This window comes from Anguilla anguilla, chromosome 1 (genome assembly GCF_013347855.1).
Source record: "Anguilla anguilla isolate fAngAng1 chromosome 1, fAngAng1.pri, whole genome shotgun sequence".
In the NCBI taxonomy this organism is placed as follows: Eukaryota; Metazoa; Chordata; class Actinopteri; order Anguilliformes; family Anguillidae; genus Anguilla; species Anguilla anguilla.
The window spans coordinates 66,936,360-66,948,414 of NC_049201.1; the positions used below are offsets into that span (position 1 = coordinate 66,936,360).

Consider the following 12,055-nt stretch of genomic DNA (forward strand, 5'->3'; position numbering starts at 1 on the left):
GGGCAATTAAAAACAAAGCCGGCAATCACAATTTACTAAATATGGATCATTTGAAATGAAAACTTTGTTCTGTGTACCCAGATATAAAACGGTAAATTACTTTATGTGACAGCAAGGACAATAGAGCTGGATTTAGCCCTGTCCACAGTGCGATGGCATGGGGGATGCAGAGGGCAGGGGCGGAGTCTCCGGCCAGAAGTCTCCCGCCCTGTCGGAGACATGAGCTGAGCGGCTGTCCAGGACAAAGGCAGCTGACCAGCGCAGCTGACGCTGTGGTCAAAAGCCTGTTAGAGCGCAGCATTTGTCTAATCAGACTGCCAGGGTATTCGAGGGAAAGTCAGTTGACATCACAGGAAAGACCTTGGTTCTTTTTTTTTTTTTTTTTTTTTTGATGTAGTTCAGATTCTGGGAATGGTTATAAATGTCATCACTGTAAGCCTCTCTGAAGACACATTTCCTCTGAAGAGCAGTACCTCGGATGAACCCTCTCACCTGCTGCCCTCCACAGCAGTGCTTCCTCCTCCGTGTCCATCGGTTCCTCCTCTCTGATGCCCTCCAGTAAAGGACTCACCTGACCACTGTGCCTGCAGCATGTCCCCCTGCCTCCCATATGAGATTACTCCTCACTCTGAGATTATAGCCTCCTCCATCAGGATGCTACACTAGTCAATCAGGTTCCAGATTAATTACATCCTATTAATCCCATTACCCCTCACAATTTACCTTACATATTTTTAAATTGTTATTATCTTTCTTCTTGTTTTACATACTTTTATTTGCATTTAGCTTTTAGCATTTTACAAATTGCATATTATAATTAGTTTGTGATACATTTGGCTCCAGCATGGAATATCCACACATGTATCGAAAAAGAGAAATGCATTGAACAGAAAGCAGGGAAAATGTGCAAAAGATATGTGAAAGAATAACAGTAAAGTGTAATTCCTCAGGTCCAGCCAACATGTTGTCCAAGAGTTCCAATTTATGGGATTCACCACTATATCAGCTTTAAGACCTATGTGATGCTGTACTATGAAATCTGTCAATACATTATAAATTGAGAAGCTCTATAGCACCACCATGTGCTTCGACTTTGCCAATACTTTGATATATATTTGAATATATCTACCAAATGTCATCAATTTTGGTTAAGCCATTAGCGATTTATAAGACTTTTTGCTAAAGATATAGTGGAGAAGTCAGTGGAATGCAATCTAGGCATTCAATTGAAATCCTGGCTACATTTGGTTGAAAAGTAAAAGTTCTTTAGCCAACTAGGACATAGCCAAATTTTATCCAGGTAAAATCTGTGTAGTTATATTGGGGTTAGTCTATGTCAAATTGTCTCTCACCCTAGATTTCCACCACTCTAGACAGCTAATTAATAGCTTTTGCTCACTGTGAAAATATATTGACCTGAAATTTATTCCATTAGTAGTCATGTTGTATTCATAGCTGTCGATGTCATTATATTTTATTTATATAGACTATCTATCTATTTGAACCAGTCGTTGGTTAAAAAAAAATGTGGCACACTGAAAACCTTTTGCAAACAGACTTTTACCAATACAGCACATAAAACTGGAGAAAAACCAGGCAATGCTATCAAGAGCCAAGCACGGATGAAAAAATGAAAAAGAACTATCACATGGGCTTTAAAGCCAAAGCAAATCTCAAATTTAACATATTAAGTACTATTCATTAATTTACATAATCCAAAATGTAAATGCATATCAATGCACATATTTGTAGTTGATTAGTGGACAGGTTTTCAAAAGAAACCAAAACCAACAGTTGTGAAGGGGACATGACAATACTGACGCTACGTTTGAATGTGGCAGGCACAGGTCTACACATGGGCTGCCATCTGGTGGACACGGTTGGCAGTCTGCGTCTGCACTGACAAAGCAGACTCCGTATGGACTGCTGACGTTACTGAATGTAAGCCTTCTGAATCCAGGGAAACCGTCCAGCATAAACCATGACACAGAGTGCAGAATTTTACCAACTGCCTCCCTGTAAGACATAACAGACGTGCTGGTCTCCTTTCAGCCACATGCATAGGCTGTGCACTGTAACTGAACACAGACAAACCAGGAAGAATAAAGACAAATGATCCATACCTCTTTTTAGGTCAACTTGTCTATTTAATATATAAAATACGGTAAAACATACGCAAAAAGGGGTAGGTATCAAGGGACAAATGGATACTTTGGTACAATAACAAACACTTTTTTGTAAAAGCAGTATAGAATTTTTAATAACATATCAGTGCATACTTTGTTTATGAAAATATACACAAATTGTATATCATTCTCCAAAAACAACAGAAAAAACATCTTTTTACAACAAAACTCAAAGCAGACTAGCCGAACACAATATATTAGCTATAATTTCTTTTAAACTTTTCCTCAGGTACTTTTTTTGTGGTTTATATTCTTGTTGATAATACATTTCATTAAAAAAAAAATTATATAACATGATTAATTCTTTGCTTGTTTTAATCCCATGCATTTCCACTGAAATTGTCTGTGCCTGGAAATAAATTAAATCTGCTTTTTCCCCACCTAATTATGTCAGATTTTTGACATTTGACTAAAAATTGCAGCATTGTACTGGTAATTTCATTCAGTTTGTGTTATTCACTTTTCTCCTCCATTACTTTATATATACTAATATTACTACAATATTTTTAATAAACCTTGCAATATTAACAGCACCCCTTTTGAAGAAAGAAAAATAAAATGAAAACAAAAAATATATATTTATATAGTATTTATATAGAATAAAATAAAACCAAATAAAGATGGCTATACTACACAACGGCAGAAAATTAAAATGGCTTTTCTTTATTTTTATTATTATTATCATTCATAGTAATAACAAAAATAATAGCAATAATAACATTAATTAAAAAAGACAATTGTCACCAGCACAAATTAACACCAGAAAAAAGTGATATTTTTAAAAACTTCATTGGAAATAAGGGGTGTAGGTTTATTCTTTTTCTTAGAAGATTGTCATTTTGATTACACTGACAGACAGGGTCCTGGCTGAGATCCGTGACAGCGTTTGTACGACTGGCCAATGGCAGCGCGTGAAGCCGGGCACACGGGCAGCAGACAGGGCGGCTTCATGCAGCGCTGCCCACCCAGCGTCCAAATCCAACCGCATTCAGAAAACAGCGTACAGACGCACGCGCTCACATGACCAGCTCATGTGACCAGCTCATGACCGTTCTGCCCGTCCCACATGCGGTACGTGATGATGAAACTGAGCCACCGCACCTCACGCTTTTCCCCGCTATCGATCTCATCGCTCTATTGTCCCCAGAAATGGCAACAGACCTCATCACCACTGGTCATGCCAAAGCGATAGCTTTGTACCTTGTATGCAAGTGATTCATGTGATCTCACCTCACCCAATGGATTAAATGCTACACAAAAGCCTTGTCGCCGAGACAACTTTCAAAATCATCATCTCTTTCAGCAGCCTAGAGCTTTCACTTCAACTCCCGCACAACATCCAGCACTGAGGCAGTCACAGAGAGGGATGGACTAAGCAACCCTGACCACAGAACTCAGGACCAAAGTGAAACATTGCATCTACAGCAACAGACCATGGGGTTCTCTCCTCCTGAGTGACAGACCAGAATGAAACTCTCAAGGGCAGAACATCGGAACGGGGACACGGGGCCTTATGAGATTCTTGAGGGGGGAAAAAGTTTCCGGGTAGTTGAAGTTTCTAAGACAACCAGGCAAATTGTAATTTCATTGTACATGCAAAAACAAATTTAGCTTTTGGTAAAATTGCATTCAGGCAAATTCACTCTGAAGAGAGGAACCTGAACTCCACTAGAGAGCGAATCTTCATCCAATGGCATTCATTTTGGTAGGAGGAGTGGTTTGAAATTTGGCCCTGTCAAATAACAATGGGTCATTGGTTGTTGGGCTGTGGATATAATAAATATATCAAGCTCATCTCAAAGCTCTCGTTTGTGACAATCATCTACAGCACTACTGGTACCACCAGCTTCCTATTGCATCAGCCTGTATTCTCTGCAATTCTGCAAATGCAATTCAGCAATAGTTTTTTGGAGACGGGACAGCTGCCACACCCCTTAAATTAATTGCAACCCAAATGAGGATCCTGTTTAACAATTAACAGGGAAAATAATAGGCCCAAAACCTAGCCTGCCAAACTTAAAAAAATATTTAATCTTTTATCACTCAGATACAATAAATCCACTATAAAACATTCAATATACGTGGCAAATTGGACATCATTTTACAATACTGCAAAACTGCAGCATGTGTCAGAAAATGTACAAGTAAATTCACTTGAAAGAAGTTGCCCAACGCGTTACATATCCTCTGCTACCTAGTGTCAGAAGTGCAAATGTTCACGAGACAGCAATTCCTCTTAGAACTGTACACTAGCGTTTGAAGGGTCGTCGAAGGAGCCTGCTTTTGGTATTACTGAGAGTTTTATCCGAGCAGAGGAACGTAGCTAAGCATTAGCACAGGCGTGAATGACTGATTTCATAGTCCTTGGCCTACAGCCGGCTTCCTGACCACCGGATATGAGGACACCTCCACTGAGGAGTGTGCCACTGCACAAGGAACATAGTCTGAGAGGAGAGCTGGACAGGAAATGGATATCACATGAAATGCATCAGAGAAATTTATATGTATAAGAAACAAGGTGAGGCAGGGTGCAGAACCACCTCACATGAAGCATGAAGTAATAGGAAGTGATGCAAAGTGTGCGCAGATGTGTATATATATATATATATATATATATATATATATATATATATATATATATATAAAGAAGCATAAATATAAACATGTATTTAGTGAAGCGCCATGCTGACATCGCTGAGGGCTAGGGTCTGGAATATAAAGTGCATTCCATTAAATTAATTGTCACAGATCACTCAAAAAGTCAACTTCCCTGCTGCCTCCCTGACTGCCCCCTCCAGCATTCTTAGCTTACAACATATTACATTTACATATACATAAATATATAGACAGATCCACTGAGAATCTACACATTTGTTTTAGGGATATCCTGCAAAATATATGTGAATATATATTTATATACACAATCCCTATTGTCTATCATTTCATCCACGTTATATGCAAGTTTCCTTTTAAAATGCATGTCGTTTCACTGCCGTCTAAAGTCGTTTAAATACATATGCCACCATTTGCCTTCAAACAACGTCCTTTGCTATTCGAGAACCAAAGTTGGCTGTAAAGGAACATCAAAAAACATCTGTGTATATATACATGGTTCTTCATTTTTTTTTTCTTTTACAAACCCTTAGTCTGAACCCTCTGAAATTCAAGCCTTTTGTCATTTCATTTTTTGTTTTTTTTAATGGCAAGAGTACTTTGACTGAACCAAGCGGTATCCCCTGAAATAAGCAGGCAGAAGCCAGAGACCAGTAAAGAAATGCACTGTGATCAGACCTGGCAGAAATATTGCGCCTGAAGCTCATGTAAACGGATGATTATGAAAAAAGACCCGACCACTTGCGTTTTCTCTTGCGTTTGTTGCGGAGAATGAAAACCTCTTGCCCATGACCATGTGTGTGAGCTTCGATTCGTACAGCATACAATTATTTTTAAATGAAAGAAAATAAAAGAGGTCTGTTGATAACCTCGTCATTTGACACACTGTGGAAAATCCCAACTACCCAGATATGGACAATGCGCATTAGAATGATGGGCGTGGCGAGGGTTGGGATGGGAGGAAAGCGTTCGGAAAAACGGCGATCTCAAAGCGCTGACTCGGCGTCCCTTTCGCCCAGCCGAGGGCCCTGGCCTTCGGTGACGCAGTCTTCCAGAAGGTTCTGGGCGGCTCTCGGGCGCGTTCCGCTGAAGCCGGGCTGTGTAGTGCACGTCCTTTAGATGCGACTCGTACGCAGTGTTTTTACGACCGAGCTGCTGCAGCCCCCGCTCTGTTTTCAAATTTGAGTCACTTTGTAAGTCTGAAGAAACAGGGAAAAAACAAACCCAGAAGAGCCCGTGCCGCCGAACTGCCGCTTTCCGAAAAGGAGACTGGCTTCAGCTTCTCCAGAGTTTAGGGAGGGGACGATGGGGAATGGTCAGCAGTACAACAGAGTGTATAACTGCCCAGGAAAGGGACTATATGGAGCAGTTACCTGCCTAACACTCAGGCATGACAATCAGAGCCTGCGTTAGGCCGCTACAATGAATGGACAGTTTGCTTGTCAGTCCGTAAATACAGAACAGTGCGGCTGAACGATGCCCCGAGAAAAGATTGAGTGAAGTCCAGAAGATCTTTAGTCATGGATATACAGATCTGACTGAAAACCAAACCGCTTACAGCACACTGTTCTCACGCTGCGACATCCACAGCATTGCTTTCTCTTTCATCTTAACACCACCCACAGCCCCCCTCCCCCCCTGCACATGAGGATGAACACAGATGTAAAAAAACAAACTTAAACTCCCCCCCTCCCACCCTCCCCCCCCCCCCCCAACCCCCAACCCCCAACCCCCAACCCCTAATTCCACCCCACTCACTGAATTAACAGCTAATCCCTGGTTTGGTGACTCGGCCCATGAAAGCAGTGTGTTTGCGCGAGCGTGTGTGTGTTTGCGTGTGTTTGTACGTGCGTGTGTGTGTGTGCCTCTGTGTATGTTTGTCCACATGTGCGTGGGGTTGTGGGGTTGTGTGTGTGTGTGTGTGTGTGTGTGTGTGTGCGTGTATGTGTGAGGTGTTATGTGTGTGTGTGTGTGCGTGTATGTTTGTTCATGCGTGTGTGTGAGTGAGCATGGGGTTGTGTGTGTGTGTGTATGTTGGGTGTGGTTGTGTGTGTGTGCGTGTATGTTTGTTCATGCGTGTGTGTGAGTGAGCATGGGGTTGTGTGTGTGTGTGATGTTGTGCATGTGGGGTTGCGTGTGTGTGCGTGTATGTTTGTTCATGCGTGTGTGTGAGTGAGTATGGGGTTGTGTGTGTGTGTGTATGTTGGGTGTGGTTGTGTGTGTGGTAGTGAATGAAAGGTGGAGGTGAGGGCTTAGGGAACCGCTGCTAGGCGTTCCTACGTGGCTCAGGTGTCCAATCTCATGCGTTTGACGTTGGCGCCCTCCTGCTCGGCCTCGGCCGAGGGCCTGAGGAGCCCCACGTGGAAGGCGTAGTCGGGCGGGCGGGGCTGGGCGCCGTCGTCGCGGTCGCTGCCCTCGTAGGAGCTGCCGTTGCTGCTCAGGCTGTCCACGGGGGAGCGGCCGGTGAGCTCCAGACGCAGCGCCCCGGGGTACTGCTGCGCCACCGCCAGCACCGCCCCCGCCGACGAGCACGCCGTGCTCCGCTCCCGCCCGGGCGACACCGGCTCCGACTTGATGCTCACGTTGGGGGCGGTGTTCACCGTCAGCATGGCGCCCTGAGGTATATGACCCACGGGCCTGAGGGGGACAGAGGGGACAAGGAGACGGGGTGAGTCACCACTTCCCTACTTCCCGTTTGCTCCTGAAGCACTGTAAGGTAAACCTGGCTTATGCAGGGAGGCAGAAGCACACAAACGCCCCAATTAAAGCAAGACACAGTGGGGAGAAAATGGTACACGGATGTCTATTTGCTACACCAGGTTAGAAAGCCTCTAAGGTCTTTACTGCATGAATACATCTCAACAATGACTGGCTAGGTACACTTATGCTACAGTAACAAGGACCCCTGGGATTTGGAGTCCTGCCATGGAAGGAAGTCTTGCTACCAGTTTAACAGCCAGGCCTCAATCAGACACCCAACACTGACAAGGTTCTCTCAGTAATGTCTGTTTCAAACTGCACAAACCATTTTTCCCGTTCATTAAATTTACAAATGCCCATTGAATGGTCAGTCACCATCTTTCAAATGAAGGAACTCGACACAAATATAAACAGGTATACATAATTAATATTGAGCACACTACATCCTATGTCCAAAAAATATCTATCCCAGTGAGATGAAATTAAATATACAGAAGATAAAGTGAACAAAGTGGTAGATAAAGTACACAAAATGCTAGTTTTGGGGTTACCTGACCTCTGAGAATGAGAGAAAGCTTAACATCTATGCCAGTGAGTATAAAGAAATGAGAAAGGCCTCTCTTTGAGGATGGTGTGCTCTTATAAGTACGTTTGGAAAGTAGTGTACAGATGAGAAGGTAAGGCTCCACCAAAGTCCAGTTACGTGACTGTCCAGCGTAAGACATATGCATACAAGCAATTCACACATCAAAAAGGAAATAGTACTGAAGCAAATAAAAATGGTTGTGGGTCCATACCTCCGAATCAGCACACAAATACATGTGCAACTGAAGAGGCATAAGCAACAAAAACCAGCAGAACAGTGTGGGGACCACTGTATAAGGATGGTTCATTTAAACCAGCCCACAGGAATGTGCATTATCCTTCCTATGGAAACTCCACTTAAACCAGCCCACAGAATGAATCCAAGTGTACAGTTCCAGAGCCCATGAGCCCATGTAAAGCCCAGAGTGACTGTATATACAACGCCAGGCAACATCTGCATAACACACATGAATCTTAAAATGTGTTATGAAAACACAATCATGTCAGTTTGATCTTCTATTTACCCTTTAATAATCTACAAATATATTTCTATTAAATGTCTGGCAGACATACCATATCAAACTGTGTCGTATTATTCCAAATTTTCCAGTGTTTAAAGTCTACACATTGCCATCTACTGACCAAATTTTGGAGGAGGCAAACAACTCCAATACTCTTGCTTGTAAAATGACGGGACAACGATTCTTTGTGTGATCTCTCATTTACTTAACCAAAAAACAAATCTGTGCACATCCAATGAAACAGATATTTAGTGAGGCAAATGAATGTCCATGGACACATATGCCATTTCCAATAATCACATTCTCATAAGTAGTAGAAAATCAATGGATGATTTAAAAAAACAAAAACAAAGGACTATGGAGAGAAAGAGAGGAAAATGAGGGATATGGAGAGAGAAAGGTAAAGAGAACAGTGATATCACAGTATAAACCATAAGGGACTCCTTTACTGTTCTATACAGTTAAAAACAAAATAAATGAATAAAATCGCCAGCACTAAGACATCAAAGTAACTAAAAACCAGTTCAGCTGACAAAATAACAATCCTGCCTGTACATAATCTGTCTTGACAACCATCCAGGCCTGAGGAATCCCAAATTCCAGCCCCAGCTAATTTGTGCCTGATGTTTTAGGTGCTTCTGACACCTGAGTCCAGTGGAAGCCTGTTTCACTGTCGAAGTCATCAGGGGGCTGGAGCCTGAGACGTGTCCTGATTAAATAAGAGTGATCCTTCAGAAGCAGGACTGAAATAAAGCTGACATATAGCAGTAAAAAAAAAAAAAGGTTTCATTTCATTTACATTTATATTGGCAGGTGGTCAACAGGCGAGAGAGCCTATTCCAACAGCCCTCTCTGGGAAAACAGACTATTCATTCCCACTGCTCTCTTACAATGTGTCCCTCTAATGCTGACCGTGAATGTGACACGAAGCAGCTTCCTCATGCTCCCAATGCTGGGCGCCATTCTATGGAAATGACATGGTGACACAGTATGAAAACAATATATGTTTTGGAGCGCATGGGAAATAAGGGTGGAATAACTGCCCCTTTGTTCAGCACCATACCGCAGACGTCTTGCTTGACTTGTATACAGTACAGCACAGCAAACAGAGTTATTAAAATGCAAATCAAGCGCTGTGGCACCTGTTTGCTGATGGACATTAAAACACTCTGCATGCTCCGACAACAATGGATGGCTGCCCGGCGACAGGGTGATTTGAATGACAGATGCTCATTTAAGCCATACATTAATTAGAATGACTTTTTTACATTTATTTATTTGTTTTTCTAAAAATCAACACCGTAATATCTCCCTGGCGTCAGACATTTTGAGAAGGAAATTCAATTTGGGCCTTCTTCAGAAGGTCAGTCTGTGCAGATGAGAGAGAGAGGGAGGGAGGGTGAGGCGTTTAACTGGCTGGCCATCGGAAGCAGGTACGGGATCACCGGCGCGCTCGGGTGGGTGAAATGGAAACCCGGGACCCGCGGGCCGGGGGTTTTGCCGTTTAAAAACGGCAGCCCCGCCCCCGCGGGCCACGCGGACTCAAACAGTGACAGACAGGGGCACAATCACCTCAGGTTCGCGGCGAAACTGGAGGCGCAGTTAGACGCGTCGCCGCCGTGCTTGTCCGCGCCCCACATACTGCGGACAGAAGAGGACACACGCCGTTACACACCGCCTCCCCCACCCAATCACACCCCCCAATCCCCCTCCCCCGCAGTCACGTGACCTGTGTTTACCGTAAACACGCAGCTCTGCTTCGGACGGCTCTGCAACATGGTGGTTATTACTGGAGCATGCCTTCAACATCTATGACTCACCCAGGATCAGCAGCTTGCTCCCCCCCCCCCACACACACACACACTGGAAATGCTAAATGGGACCGTGGCAGTTATTCAGGTCAAGAGCTCAGTGAACGCACAAGCAGCGCGCTGAGTGCAGTTCCGGCGTGTTCCGCTGATTCCTGCAGCTGCGGTGTCGTGTGAGACGCTGGTTGCGTTCTCACATCTTAAGACCTTAAGTCTCGCTGCTTCACGCTGCGTCACGGATGTGTCCTTCGCTGTTTTGCGCAGCGTTTCTATGCTCTTGTTCTATGCAAGCTTTTACACTTGCCCTACACACTGAAAAAATGTTTTAAGTTACTTTTTACTTGACAAGCGAAATTGTTTTACCCCGCTGGCAAATCTTGAAACGAGTAAAACCGTCTCACCTAATTGGCAATCTTTTTGTCTTATTTAGCAAGGAGTAATAGAAATAAGAGCTTATTATAAAACTCTAAATATAAGACCAAAATACTTTTTTTTTTTGTTGCTTTTGCTACAGTGGCCTTTGATCTGGATCATCTGCCAAATGAATGAATAAAGAAACCTTAATCTAACGCTCAGATCAGAATCAGTTTATATAAAGACAAGTCTTTCTATTTCCCATTATATTTCAGTTCTTCCCTCTTCGAGTTTCAAAGCAGTTTCAGTGGAAACAAAATTTACGTTGTCAAATTGTGCCAATTAAATTGTGACGTAGTGCAGAAAAGGATAGAAACTTCAGGTTGCTGAGTGTGTAGGCCTAGACGTAACCTAACAAAACAAGCAGTCAGTTCTTTTAGTCTTTTCAAAATGTTCCCACAACCTGCCAATCTAGACCACTGATCCTACAGTGCCATGAGAAAAAGGAAAATGGTGAAAGAAAGGAGGCGTGTCTCACTCATATTTCATTGGATGAGATGTTAAGGGGGTGGGGTGACCGGACGTGCAATTCTGCAAGAGTGCTGAAAGGGGGTCCCGTGACACGGCAACGAGAAGGATACTCACACTAAGTTACCGAGCGATGCCAAGCTCAGCTGCTGCTGCTGCTGTTGATGGGATATAGTAGTCTGCTGCTGCTGCTGCTGTTGCTGCTGCTGCTGCTGCTGCTGCTGATGCTGCTGTTGCTGCTGCTGTTGCCAAGTGGACATGTTTCCTAGCGACAGGCCACCCGGCGACGCGAAAGCCTGGAGCGCTGTCAGATCTGCACTTGTCAGCTGATAGTCTGAGACAAAGAGAGGGAGAGGGATGCATTCCACACATGCGTATACTGCGCATAAATATTTAACCCAGAAAATTCATAATTAATGCAGATTGAGTGTTTTTCTGGTTTATTTACCCACTAAAGAAAGCGATGACTGTATGCTCGCTCCTGTAATATAAATGGGCTGAATGTCACGGCATGAGACTCCTTTCTTTCTGAGAAGGATGTGGCCATAAAAAAGTGAAACGCAGTAGTGGGGGTAGTGAAATGAGAGGAAAGAGAAGTGGCTCACTGGTGATGTAACGCAGTGCGCATCCAGTACTGGTTAAAGTACTGGTAAATCATCTACAAAAAAAAAAAGGTCAACAGCGAATCTACCGTTTGAGTTTGCGGTCACAGTGAACTCCTTTGCCGTTGTGACGCTGTTAAAGACGGGGCCCCACAGTG

At 43.5% G+C, this 12,055-nt stretch overlaps 1 protein-coding gene across 6 annotated transcripts in view; it reads right to left on the reverse strand.

Moving 5' to 3' along the window:
* Nucleotides 1–6,905: 6,905 nt before the first annotated feature.
* The window catches only part of mef2d (myocyte enhancer factor 2d), a 63,725-nt gene continuing 58,575 nt past the window's right edge, over nt 6,906–12,055 (reverse strand). For 4 of the 6 annotated variants that reach the window (XM_035379552.1, XM_035379542.1, XM_035379524.1 and 1 more), the window contains 3 exons: nt 11,413–11,629; nt 10,178–10,246; nt 6,906–7,436 (listed from right to left, as the gene is read on the reverse strand). In XM_035379552.1, coding sequence (XP_035235443.1) covers nt 7,085–7,436; nt 10,178–10,246; nt 11,413–11,629 — 638 coding nt within the window. In that variant the 3' untranslated portion in view covers nt 6,906–7,084. The remainder of the gene's footprint in view (nt 7,437–10,177; nt 10,247–11,412; nt 11,630–12,055) is intronic. The other 2 variants (XM_035379570.1, XM_035379561.1) reach the window with 1 other exon arrangement.